The sequence below is a fragment of the Grammomys surdaster genome, unplaced genomic scaffold (genome assembly GCF_004785775.1).
Source record: "Grammomys surdaster isolate TR1022 unplaced genomic scaffold, NIH_TR_1.0 319264, whole genome shotgun sequence".
NCBI lineage: Eukaryota > Metazoa > Chordata > Mammalia > Rodentia > Muridae > Grammomys > Grammomys surdaster.
In genome coordinates this window covers 5,373-19,472 of record NW_021627022.1, presented here as the reverse complement: position 1 = coordinate 19,472, position 14,100 = coordinate 5,373, and the positions used below count along the sequence as shown (strand labels likewise).

Genomic DNA, 14,100 nt, shown 5'->3' with positions numbered 1-14,100 from the left:
CCATTTGAATCAGAATCATATCTTCTTTTGTCCAAATGAAAAAAAAATTGCAGCATTATAAGGCCTATATAATATAAACCATCCCTTTCTCAACTGAAAATCTACAAAGAGAATCCGTATCTGGGCAGGATATTTCCCCCTGGTCAATTCTCAGTTACTTCCATTTAGTATCCTTGGATACATGATTTGACACTGTTCTACTTCCTCATACCCTGTTGTGAACACTATATTTGAACCCCTCCATTTTGGGCTTCAACTTTCCCATTTTACTCAACTTCTTGAAATGTTTCCCGTAATAGTGAACAACAGAACAATGTTTAATCTAGGTCTCTTTGAGTCTCACTTTATTAATGGTATTAATTTACATCTCTTAAAATTACCCTCCAGAAAACTCTTAAGACAAGCGAACAAGGAAGCCCTATTCTTTACCAAAATATGAAAAGATATTTTCTAAACCTCACATTAGTACACCTCTCCTCTGAAATCTACTGTGCCAAGCCCCCCTATTTAAAGTCACCACTCTCTGCCCTGCTGCAAGTACTTCAGCATATTATGCTCCATTTAAAGCATCCAACCTGCCAGAATCGAATTTCCTACAAACAAAAACATGGACAGACCTATCACAATGATAATCCAGTCTCTGGTACCCACTTCTATATTTGTTAAGGATTCATCACAGTGAAGAGACCCCATGAGTAAGTCAACTCTTATTGAGGATGACAGTCAATTTGGACTGACTTACAACTTAAAGATTCCTTCTATTAACATGATGGCAGAAATTCGGACAGCATTTAAGATGACATAGTACTAAAGGAGTCAAGGAAGGCAAGTAATTCTCTTCAACTGGCTGCCAGCAGGATGGTTTTAACCAAGCTGTGCTGACCTGAGATTTTCATGAATTCTCCATTGTGACACACTTCCTATGACAAAGCGACCCCACCCTCAGGAAGGCCACATATCTGATTAGTGCTAAATTCATGTAGGCTAAGAACAGTGAAATAATCAAAACCATTCCCTGGCACTAATTTGCCTCTGCAGAAAAAACCAAAGAGATTATGGGGGCTGTACCAAGCCAAAGGATCTTAGAAACTATCCAATGCCAAAATACCCATAGTCTAGTCCAGACTCAACTAGGCTCAGAATCCTAAATGTCCTTTTCTCTTCCTGAACTCTCTAAAATTCATAATTCATTCCAGCATCAAGTAAAAGCTTAACATCAGATCACATATGTACAACATCATAGGGTGTATACAAACATTTCAAAACTTCACAGTGATGATACTCCTTCAAATGAAGCCAAAAATACAACTGCAAAAATTTCAATTCCTGCATTGACTTTATTGATGTCCAACTCTTTTCAGGTTTGCAAACTATAATCCACTTGTGCTGTATAAAAGAAACTGTCACCTTTGTTTTCTGCTGGTTCCAATCCCTGATAGCTGCTTTCCTCAACATTCATCCCACAGGGTTCACTGAGGATCATCGGGGGTTCTTACAAAAAGAGCTTGGGTTTCACCTTGCAGATCTAGTTTCAGTGTGACCATAAGCTCCTGCCAATAGTACTCCACTGTTGCTGCTCTTACTTGTGGTCACCCATTTTACTGGACTCTCATATACACCCAGTTCTTCTGCTGCCACCAGGCAGCACTTCCACCATGAGCCTCTCCTAGGCATTCTTCAAGGCACCATTCCTCAGCTTCATTGTATAACCCCATTCAGTCCTTGGACTTTAACAGACACTGAAGCAGCAATTTCCCCAATGGCCTTACCTAGCCACTCACAGGACCAGGCCTCAACTGCTCTTCAGGATCCCTTCATTCCTTCAGTACCACCTGGAAGATTCTTTTTTTTTTCTTTTTTTTTTTATTGGATGATTTATTTACATTTCCTATGTTGTCCCCTTACCCCATCCCCCACCACCCCCTCAGAACCCCCAATCCCCTCACCCCTCCTCCTTCTTCTCTGTGGATGTAACCTCTATCTACCCCCCCCCACTCCCACCTCCCCACCATCAAAATTCCCCCCCCCAGGGGCATCCAGCCTTCATGAGGTCAAGGTTCTCTTCTTCCACCTATGCCCAGCAGGGCCCTCCACTTTTACATATTCAGCTGAAGCCCTGGATCCCCCCCTAAGTACTCCCAGGCTGGTGGTTTAGACCCTGGGAGCTGTGGTTGGTTGGTATTGTTGCTCTCCTCATGGTGCCATAAATCCTTTCAGCTCCTTCAATTTTCACTCTAACTCCTCTATTGAGAACCCCATGAAGTTTCTTACAAATTATCTGGCTGCATTCAGGAGGGCTATCTCTGGAACACAGCTTCTTGGTGCTCTCATAAAATACTTCCAATATATTATACATCAACTGTGACAGTTTCTAAGTCACTGGCAATTTCTTAGCTCAAACTAACCTGATTCAGCTATCCAAGTAAACTCTAATATTCTGGATTCTAAAGCCATAGCAACTTGCCCTAAACTTCCAAGTTCTATCAGTTGCTGGTGCTGGAACAGGGCACCTAGTTCAATGGCATTTATCCCAGCAACCTAGTCTCAATGGTTTGCTCACTGCCTAAGTATTGCTGTAATGGAACATGATCTGTAGACTGACCTTGAACCAAGAGATCTGCTTGTCTCACACACTTGATTTGTGCACCACCAAGTTTGGAACTAATCTTTTCTTTACCCTTACCAAATAAAGAAAACTATTCTTTTGTTTCTTTCTTCTAGGTTGGCCTTGAACTCAAAAAAACCCTGCCTCTCTCTCTCTTGGGATTTAAGATTGATACTCTCATGGATAAACACAAAGCTTTTCAGAGCCAGTATTCTCAAGATCTCTATCCAAAGTTACTGTCATACCATGGCATGATTTGGACCAAAACCCTCTGTTTTCTAGCCCATGATCTGGATCTGTGATTTTTCTCCCATTTATCGATTTTAGTTCACAACATATGTATTCATGTTGACAACTGACTGCAGCCATCTCCGTCCATCTCTTGGCAATTTGAATCAGAATCATATCTTTTTTTGTCCAAATGAAAAAAAAATAACTGCAGCATTAAAAGGCCTACATAATATAAACCATGCCTTTATCACCTGAAAATCTACAAGGAGAATCCCTGGCTGGGGAGGATATTCCCCTCTGGTCAATTCTCAGTTACTTCCATTTAGTATCTGTGGTTACATGATTTAACTCCATTCTACTTCCTGATACCCTGTTGTAAACACTATATTTGAACCCCTCTATTTCGGACGTTCTGTTTCCCATTTTACTCTACTTCTTCAAATGTTTCCCATGAGAGTGAAGAACAGAACAATGTCTAATTTAGGTCTCTTTGAGGCTCCCTTTATTAATTGTATTAATTTACATCTCTTTAAATTACCCTCCAGAATACTCTGAATACAAGCCCACAAAGAAGCCCCATTCTTCACCAAAATAACAAAGATATTTTCTAAGTCTCACATTAATACTCCTCTCATATGAAATCTACTGTGCTAAGAACCCTTATTTAAAATCACTCTTAGCACCACTCTCTACCCTGCTGCTAATACTTCAGCATATTAAGCTCCATTTAAAGCATCCAAACAGCCAGAATCGAATTTGCAACAAAAACAACAACATGGACAGACCTATCACAATGATAATCCAGTCTCTGGTACCCACTTCCATGTTAGTTAAGGATTCATCACAGAGAAGAGACCCCATGAGTAAGACAACTCTTATGGAGGATGACAGTCAATTTGGGCTGACTTACAACTTAAAGATTCCTCCCACTAACACGATGGCAGAAATTTGGACACCATTCAGGATGACATAGTGCAAAAGGTGCCAGGAAAGGCAGGTTATTCTCTTCCACAGGCAGCCAGGAGGATGGTTTTAACCAAGCTGTCCTGACCTGAGATTTTCAAGAATCCTCCATTGTGACACACTTCCTATGACAAAGCGAGAACATCCTCAGTAAGGCCACATATCTGATTAGTGCTAAATTCATGTAGGCTAAGCATACTGAAACAATCAAAACCATTTTCTGGCACCTATTTGCCTTGCAGGAGAAGAAAAGTGTCTATGGGGGCTATAGCAAGCCAAAGGACATTAGAAACTATCCAATGCCAAAATACCCATAGTCTAGTCCAGACTAAACAAAGCTCAGAATCCTAAATGTCCTTTTCTCTTCCTGAACTTCTAAAATACATTCCAGCATCAAATGAAAGCTTAACATCCGATCACATATGTACAACATCATAGGGTATATATAAACATTTCACAACTTCACAGTGATGATACTCCTTGAAATGAAGCCAAAAATCCAACTGCAAAAATTTCCATTCCTGCATTGACTTTATTGATGTCCAAACTTTTCAGGTTTGCAAACTATAATCCACTTGTGTGTATAAAAGTAACTGTCACCTTTGTCTTGTGCTGGTTCGAATCACTGATCGCTACTTTCCTCAACAGGCATCCCACAGGGTTCACTGAGGATCATCTGGCCTCTTACAATAAGAGGTTAGGTTTCATCTTTCATCTCTAGTTTCTGTGAGACCATAAGCTCCTGCCAATAGTACTCCACTGTTGCTGCTCTTCCTTGTGGTCACCCATTTTACTGGACTCTCAAATACACCCAGTTCTTCTGCTTCCACCAGGCAGCACTTTCACAATGAGCCTCTCCTAGGCAGTCTTCAAGATACCAATCAAAAAATTCATTGTATAGCCCCATTCAATCCTTGGACTTCCACAGACACTGAAGCAGCAATTTTCCCAATGGCCTTACCTAGCCACTCACAGGACGAAGCCTCAACTGCTCTTCAGGATCCCTTCATTCCTTCAGTACCACCTGGAAGAATCTTACAAATTATCTGGCTGCCTGCAGGAAGGCTATCTCTGGAACACAGCTTCTTGGTGCTATCATAAAATACTTCCAATATATTATACATCAACGGTGACAGTTTCTAAGTCACTGGCAATTTCTTACCTCAAACTAACTTGATTCAGCTATCCAAGTAAACTCTACTATTCTGGATTCTAAAGCCATAGCAACATGTTCAAAACTTTCAAGTTCTATTAGTTGCTGTTGCTGGAACATGGCTCCTAGTTCAATGGCATTTATCCCCGCAACCTAGTCTCAAAGGTTTGCTCACTGCCTAATTGTTGCTGTCATGGAACATGATCTGTAGACTCACCTTGAACCCAGAGATCTGCTTGTCTTACACACTTGATTTGTGCATCACCGTGCTTGGAACTAATTTTTCTTTACCTTTACCAAATAAAGAAAACTATTCTTTGCTTTCTTTGTTCTAGGTTAGCCTTGAACTCAGAAATTTCCATGCCTCTCTCTCTTAGGACTAAAGATATATACTATCATGAATAAACACAAAGCTTTTCAGAGCCAGTATTCTCTAGACGTCTTTCCAAAGTTACTGTAATACCATGGCATGATTTGGACCAAAACCCTCTGTTTTCTAGCCCATGATCTGTATCTCTGATTTTTCTCCCATTTATGGATTTTAGGTCACAACATATGTAGTCATGTTGACAACTGTCAGCAGCCATCCCTTTCTATCTCTTGGCCATTTGAATCAGAATCATATCTTCTTTTGTCCAAAAAAAAATAATAACTGCAGCCTTAAAAGGCCTGTATAATATAAACCATCACTTTCTCAACTGAAAATCTACAAAGAGAATCCCTAGCTAAAGAGGATATTTCCCCCTGGTCAATTCTCAGTTCCTTCCATTTAGTATCTTTGGATACATGATTTAACACCATTCTACTTCCTGATACCCTGTTGTGAACAATCTATTTGAACCCCTCGATTTTGAGCTTTTGGTTTCCCATTTTACTCTACTTTTTGAAATGTATCCCATAAGAGTGAACAACAGAACAAAGTCTAATCTAGGTCTCTCTGAGGCTCCCTTTATTAATGGTATTAATTTACATGTATTTAAATTACCCTCCAGAAAACTCTGAAGACAAGCGCACATGGAAGCCCCATTCTTCATCAAGATAACAAAAGATATTTTCTAAGCTTCACATTAATACTTCTCTCGTATGAAATCTAATGTGCTAAGACCCCTCATTTAAAATCGCTCTTAGCACCACTCTCTGCCTTGCTGCTAATACTTCAGCATATTAAGCTCCATTTAAAGCATCCAAACAGCCAGAATCGAATTTCCAACAAAAACAACAACATGGACAGACTTATCACAATGATAACCCAGTCTCTGGTACCCACTTCTATGTTAGTTAAGGATTCAGCACAGTGAAGAGACCCCATGAGTAAGACAACTCTTATGGAGGATGACAGTCAATTTGGGCTGACTTACAACCTAAAGATTCCTTCTATTAACACAATGGCAGGAATTCAGACACCATTCAGGATGACATAGTACTAAAGGTGCCAGGGAAAGCAGGTTATTCTCATCCACAGGCTGCCAGGAGGATGTTTTTAACCATGCTGGCCACTCTGAGGAGTGACTCCTGCAGTTGGGGTGGTCCTTCAGGGCCATGGGACCAGCCTGGGCTCCAGCATTTGCTTTACTCACCTTGCTAAGTAATGTGGCCCTACTTCTGGCCCCACACCTGCAGCGTAGGGAGCCAGATGACAGGTAGCTGAGGGTAGGGACAATGTAGGCCCTTGCCAAGTGTGCAGAGGCTACTCTGCCAGTCCCTGTTTCCCCTTGGCACCAGTCTGTGGGTTCCTTTGTCCCTTGGTGATGAGGAATGTCAGGAGTCAGTGTGTTTGTGCTGGTGATCATGGTAAAAATGTGCTCATAGTGATGCTAGACTTCTGGCCAGGTGGGTCTCTAGACATCCAGCAGCTCATGATCACACCTGGTGTGCAGTGAGGGCAGGATTTCTAGGATTTCTGTGTCTACAGCAGTAAGGACACTGCAGGTGTCACTCACTACAGTTCCTTGCCTGGTGCTGGCTCCAGAGACAGGCTTGCCTTCAAGAGGAGCTGGAGCTGCTGGAAACAGCTAGCTAGTCCGTAAAGGGCTGACCAGGTCCTAGCGCAGCCTCATACCCTGCCCACCCCCACAGGAGTGTGCTGGGGAGCCGCTCTTCATGCTGTACTGTGCCATCAAGCAGCAGATGGAGAAGGGCCCTATTGACGCCATCACAGGGGAGGCCCGCTACTCTCTGAGCGAGGACAAGCTCATCCGGCAGCAGATTGACTACAAGACCCTGGTGAGCCCCCAGTCCCGGGTCCTCCCCTTCCAGTGAACTGAACTGAGTGAGCAGGACTTGCAGAAGTGAGGGTTGTGACTGATGCTACGATACCACTCTCCTCACACACAGACCCTGAACTATGTGAACCCTGAACATGAGAATGCGCCCGAGGTTCCTGTGAAAGGACTGAACTGTGACACCGTGACCCAGGTCAAGGAGAAGCTACTGGATGCTGTGTACAAGGGTGTGCCTTACTCACAGCAGCCTAAGGCTGGGGACATGGACTTGGGTGAGTGTTGGGCAAGTGTCCCTGTGGTGCTGTTCAGAGGTCAGACCCCTTGTTCTGATGGTAGGAAGGTATTCAACAAAGACTTCAGGGGAGGTGACAGGGTAAGCTAGGGTCTATAGGCCAGAGTAGAGTGATGGAGGAGACCTATGGAGAAGAGGCAGGGTGTGGGTTTGATAGTCTCTGGGAAGCCAGGGTTGTCAGGGCTGAAGGAACAGAACTTTGCACTGGGCAAAGTCAAAAGATATGGGACACAGTTCTGGGATCCTGCAGGAGATTTCGCTGGAATAGCTGAGACTGGGTAGAGCAGGGCCTACCTCTTGGGTGCATCAAGGCACCAGATGAGAGGCCACCTCTGAGCCTGAGAATGTAGCTATTCAGTGGAGGAGCCTCAGCTTCTGGCTGTATCCCAGGTTCTTCCTCAAATGCAGAGCAAGCCCCTCCCTGCCTTCCTGTCTTCCCCCACTCCCTTGTAATATGTGCCAGTAGAATGAGGAGCTTGGATAGAAGGGAGGGAGGGAGAAAATGACGGAGGAAGGGGGGGTCCCACCTCTAATACCCTACTTCCTGTAGAGTGGCGCCAGGGCCGCATGGCACGCATCATCCTTCAGGATGAGGATGTCACCACCAAAATTGACAACGACTGGAAGAGGCTGAACACACTGGCTCACTATTAGGTGACCCTACCATCCAGGGACCTCTGTGTGGGCTTTTTTCCCCTTAAACTAGAACATGCCTAGTCAGGTGTGGATTGTACCCTACCCAAGTGATTATCTGCCCTGGAACCATTCCAGTGGAGATTCAGAGTGGTGGCATGACTTGCCTCCAGGAGGTCTTTAGATCCACCCCCCTCCCCCAGATTGTGCAGGACATCTTAGTGGCATCCTGGGACTTGTATCCTTAATATCTGCCCACAGGTGACGGATGGGTCATCGGTGGCACTAGTACCCAAGCAGACGTCTGCCTACAACATCTCCAACTCCTCCACCTTCACTAATTCCCTCAGCAGATATGGTGAGGGACCTGCAGGGTTGCCAGCAGGTGGTGGGTGGGCAGTGGACCTGGATGGGATGCCATTCCTACTGCTCTGCCAGTGTGTTGGATGCCAAGACTAAGGGGGACATGTGGCTCTTGGCCTTCCCTTTGGTTCTGAAGCAATGCCTGTCCCCATAGCCGATAAACAAGGGACCTCATGCTGCTCATGTGACAACAGTGGCCATCCCCAACATACCTAGCAGGAGCCTTGGTGCCCTCTGAAGGAAAACTGGCTGGGGTAGGGCAGGGTCTGGCCATGGGTGAAGGACACAGCCCTGCCAGCTAACAGGCTATTCCTGCAGAGAGCATGCTGCGTACAGCCAGTAGCCCCGACAGCCTACGCTCACGAACACCCATGATCACGCCAGACCTGGAAAGTGGAACAAAACTGTGGCACCTGGTGAAGAACCACGACCACCTGGACCAACGTGAAGGCGACCGTGGCAGCAAGATGGTCTCTGAGATCTACCTGACAAGGCTGCTGGCTACCAAGGTAGGTGTATGGGAAGATGCCCAGAATGCATGGCCAAGTCCAGAGTTCCTACAGACCTGTCCAGGAGGTTGATGCCTTGGGCAGCCCTCAAGCTCACTACTTGCCCTGCAGGGAACACTACAAAAGTTCGTGGATGACCTGTTTGAGACCATCTTCAGCACAGCGCACCGTGGCTCAGCCCTGCCTCTGGCCATCAAGTACATGTTTGACTTCTTAGATGAGCAGGCCGACAAGCACCAGATCCATGACTCAGATGTGCGCCATACCTGGAAGAGCAATTGGTGTGACTAGCATAGGGGTGGGACTGCCAGGGGCCGGGCCTTACAGTGCCAGGATCACCCTGGACATTCCCAGTTTTCAGCCCTGGATCCTGCCACAACCCCACTACTCTAGCCTATAGGAATTCCCTGGGTGAGGGGCTGCCATGTAAGAAACAGAGTTTGGTGGGCCAGAGCCAATTGATAGCATAGAGGAAGTGATATCCAGAGCACAAACCTGTGCTCAGTGCTATGAAATGCTAGCACCTGGGGATAGAGATGGCTCTAAAAGGTCTCTCTCTGAGGTCACATGGTAGTAAATGTGGAGCTGTGTATTGCAAGTGAGAATTCAGGCCACCCAGACCCCAGTGGGCTCACTCCAGTGCTTCCTGTTACTCCTGTGTGCCCAGCCCTGACCTGCCTTCTCCCAGAATAGACCACCTGTTCTTGTGGACCAGCCCTAGGTGCCTGTAACCTAGCCCTGGGCCCCACGGCCCCTTGCTCCTGATCGGGGCTGCTCAGCGTTCTCTGGCTTTGGCTGACATGCACAGTTGTGGGCTTCTGCTGTGTATAACCCTGACCCAGGCTCTACCCCTGTGTGTGGTTTTCCCACCCCATGGCCCACAACTTTAAAGAAGGGCCACTTGGACTGAAGACTGGACAGTTGATCGTCCTCTCCTGCAAGGTTGCCCCAGACCCCGCTCTACATTCCCATCAGGGCATACCTTTCATGTCCACACACCCCGTTAGCTCCTTTCACCCTGAAGTTGTGTTTTAACCTCCAAGTCGAGTTGACCATTAGCTTTCCTAATCTCATGACCCTTGGCCTAGTGTGCTGGATGAGCCTGGCCTCAACCCAGAGCCCTGTACCCTTCCCCTCACCTTCTCAAGATTCTTCTTGGTTTTTACCTGTTGTCTCCTTCCAGGGCTGTAGGAGCCTAAGTCCCAGGTCTATCTGGGCTGCCTGTCAGGGTCCCAGCAAGGGAGGGACTGCTGTGGGACAGCACTGGATAGGAGTAGGACTGCTCTACAGAATCTTCTTGATTGACTCTAGAGCAGCTGCCTCAGCCATGTGGAGTTACCAGGCTTTTGGCACATGCCTGTGGTCACCAATAGCCTCAGTCTCCAGTTTTTGCTAGTTAATGTTTGAAAAGCATGTGTTATAATTGGGTGCTTGGCCCAGGCTGTCTGAGGCCTTGTGGGGCATAGAGGGTGGGTGGGAAGGCATATGTCCTTGGGCTGGAGCTGAGTACAGGAGCAGGATGTAAGCCAGTGCAGGCCTCGATGGCCGTGGACACAAGCTGAACGTGAGGAATGATGACCCGAGAGGCACCAGCTTGTTGGCAGCATGTTCTGTCTGGCCAGTAGGGTGAGGGGTCTGTCCCAGTTGAGCATGTGAACATCCACTCACTCTCTGGGGGACAGAGTCAGGCCTGTGGGATGGTTGGCCACTCTGGCTGCTGTCCAGAAGGGGATGGGATGCAGAACAGCCATCCTGAGCACTCTTGGGCCTGCTTGTCCACAGCCTGCCTCTGCGCTTCTGGGTGAATGTGATTAAGAACCCTCAGTTTGTGTTCGACATCCACAAGAACAGCATAACAGATGCCTGCCTCTCAGTGGTAGCACAGACCTTCATGGACTCCTGCTCTACATCAGAGCACAAGCTGGGCAAAGACTCGCCCTCCAACAAGTTGCTCTATGCCAAGGACATACCCAACTACAAGAGCTGGGTTGAGAGGTGGGTGGCCAGCAGGGGTCCTGCAGACCAGGGCCACAGGCTGGTGGGAGGGTAGGCCCTGTGACCCCACCCATGCTGACCCTGCCACTACTGTCAGGTACTATGCTGACATTGCCAAGATGCCCGCCATCAGTGACCAAGACATGAGCGCCTACCTGGCAGAGCAGTCCCGGCTGCATCTCAGCCAGTTCAACAGCATGAGTGCCCTGCACGAGATCTATTCCTACATCGCCAAGTACAAGGATGAGGTGTGCCCCTCTCCCAGCCCCACCTGCATCTTAGAGCTCACCCAGTACTTGCGTTGCTCCTGTACTTGACAGCCCAGCTGTTCCTGGGGTAGTAAGGAAATTAGAGATTCTGGGCACACACACACTAGGGTCTCCAGTGCAGGTGAGGAGACAGGGTAACTTTTTCTGGGGTGGATAGCTGTGGTCCTGTTATAGAGTTTATTGGGCTGGATGGTATCTATCTCTATGGCTAGGCAAAGGTTGTTCCTTGTCGTTTGCCAAGGAGCAGCTTTCCTGAGTCTTCCCTCTGGGATGACTTGACTCTGACTTTGCACTAGAACTTATGGGTACAAATAACCAAGGACTGGATGTGTGTGGGCAGTGTCAAAGCACTGAGTGGACCTGGTGGGCCAAGAGTCATGGAGTCTACATGGCTGAGCTAGGGCCCACCTGGGAACAGGCAGAAGATAAACAGGCCAGGGTGACCTAGGTGTGGAGGCTTTGAGCTTGGCTGTGTCCCTGAGCCAGATGGATTATTATTATTATTATTATAGGTCTAGAGGCAGGGAGACCATGGTCTACTGACTGTGCTGTGCCAGTGAAGTAGATAGCCAGGCAGCCTGTCTGGAGGTGGGAAGCCACAGAGACAGGGCCAAGACCTTGGAGCTATGGGCTCAGAAGGGCTCTGGGATCAAACCAGCCACAGAAGGGTTCACAGGTTGTAGTGATTAAGGACATAGGATGGGACACGGGGCCTGGGCTCCCACATAGACTGGAGGTAGAGGTGTGATACTCAAGATAACCTAAGAGCATAAGAATCCCAGCAACAATAGAGAACATTGACCATCAGAAGGCAGGGGAGCACTGCCATAGCATACTCATAGAAGCCTGAGAAGGGTGAGTGGGAGAGGCCATAGCCAGGAGCCAAAGTCTATTGATGAAGGAGATATGGGTGGAGGTAATGACCTTGGGGGCTCACCTTAGAGTACTGTAGTACCCTGGTTCAGAACTGTTTTCACAGCTAGGACTGGTAGAGTCAGGTCTTGCCTGACTGCTCCCAAAATCCCCAAGGCACACCAATGTCATATGTGGTGGCCTAGCAGCTTTCCTTAGAGCTTCCAGCCCATGTCTGTGGGTAGCTAGTCCTGACTTTGACCCTGTCCCACCCTTCACCCCACCCCTGCAGATTCTGGTGGCTCTGGAAAAAGATGAGCAGGCACGAAGGCAGCGGCTTCGGAGCAAACTGGAGCAGGTGGTGGACACGATGGCCCTGAGCAGCTGAGCCCTGGAAGTGCCCACCCAGCAGGAGGCAGAGCAGGAGAGCACCAGAGGACCCAGGAGACGGCCCTTGGCCCACCTGTACTGAGTGCCAGGTGTGGGGGCTGCAGTTGGGACCTGGCCCTCGCCTTCCTCTCCCTGCCATGCAGGGCCAATTTTTATCGCTGTGGATGTGAGGGTTCCTGCTAAGTCACCTCTGTGCCTAGGGCTTGCTGCCTTGGGGCAAGGATTGCAGTGTGGCTGGTCCTGCCCAGGGATATTTGCTGCTTGGCAAGAGCTGCTGGTGGCTTTCCTGGGAGAGAGGTGGCCTCTGAGGGGCCGAGATAGAAGGCCAGGCTCTCCAGAGGGAGGGCAGCAGGACCAGAGGCTGGACCAGTTCACAGTTCTTGGCTTCTCCAGCTGCTACCAGCAGGCAGAGTCTGAGAGAGAGGTGAGATACCCAAGGCTAGGCCACATAAGTCACAGCCTGGGGCTGTCCCACCAGCCTCTACTCTAGCACCCCGTGCTTGCCACCACCCTCAGATTCACCGCGTGCTCTGCGCAGCCAAGGCTGGAATGCCACATACTTCTGCTGGGGAGAGGCCCCACTCCCCTCCTATGGAGGGCCTGCAGATCCCACTTCCAAGTGACATGCGGACGATAGCTAGGCAAACCCTTCTCTGTCCTCAGGGCTGTGCCTCTGGGAGCCCTTGGTCCTGGGGCTCCAGTCAGAGTGCATGTTCCCATTATTTATTCCCCGCCTCCTGCTCCTGTCGCGGCCCACCACAGAGCTCTGGAGGATAACAGACCACCATCCCACCATCCTCTATCCTCCCCGCCCCGACGCTCCCGGTGGCTTCCAGTCTGGCATCTCAACAGTGTCCTGGCCCCTCTACAGTGGGACATCTGGGTACTGCTTTTAAAGGAACAAGAAATCCTGTGGTATTCTGCCCTGGGAGTGTGGGGGGCATTTCTGCCACCCTGCTGGCCATGGACAGTGACCCAAGGGACCAGAGGTCAGTTGTGTCCACCTCTGCCCTTAAGGAGCAACAGTACATTTTTAATGGACCCTGTACATATATATATATATGTATGTATGTGTATGTATATATATATATATGTGTGTGTGTGTGTGTGTGTGTGTGTGTGGCCCTGGCCCCAATGGGGTGCTGTACAATTATTTGAGGGAGGAGACACGGAAAGGCAATTCAGGAGGAACCCAGGTAGAAGAGAGCAAAACCGAGGGCCCTGGAGCTGCCATCTGATGTGGCCTCTACTTCCCCTAGACAGAAAAAGCCGCTGCCCACGATTCCTGGTGCCCCAAGCTTCGGGTGCAGAGGCTGTGGACCTGCATGACTGTGCTAGCGTTTAGTCTGAGTTGATCTTTTCAAACTGCAAGTGTTGAATACTAGAGGTGGTTAGACTTTTTTTTTTTAATGTTTGTTTTTTAATTAGTCATTGGAAAAGCAAGCAAGCGGCCTATTCCCTTTTCAAGTTCACTAACTGTGGCCAGGCCTATCCTCAGTGCTGGGACAGCACACTCCACATCCATGGGATACTAGCTTTGTGGTCCCTCACACTCCAGGCTAGGGTGCCGATGGGACAGGGTAGAGGTCAGAGTAGAGCTGCCCCTTTATTTGCTGTGGGGCA

The 14,100-nt window shown here is 48.1% G+C and overlaps 1 protein-coding gene across 1 annotated transcript; it reads left to right on the top strand.

Moving 5' to 3' along the window:
- Positions 1-7,028: 7,028 nt before the first annotated feature.
- Positions 7,029-12,552, top strand: LOC114616398 (plexin-A1-like; the record flags this gene model as incomplete). Its single annotated transcript, XM_028761869.1, is given in 9 exon segments — positions 7,029-7,175; positions 7,287-7,446; positions 8,017-8,120; positions 8,361-8,457; positions 8,781-8,971; positions 9,083-9,252; positions 10,754-10,966; positions 11,064-11,214; positions 12,380-12,552. Coding segments are annotated over 9 exon segments (1,329 nt in total), but the record flags the coding sequence as incomplete, so codon positions are not given.
- Between the last annotated feature and the right edge of the window lie 1,548 nt (positions 12,553-14,100).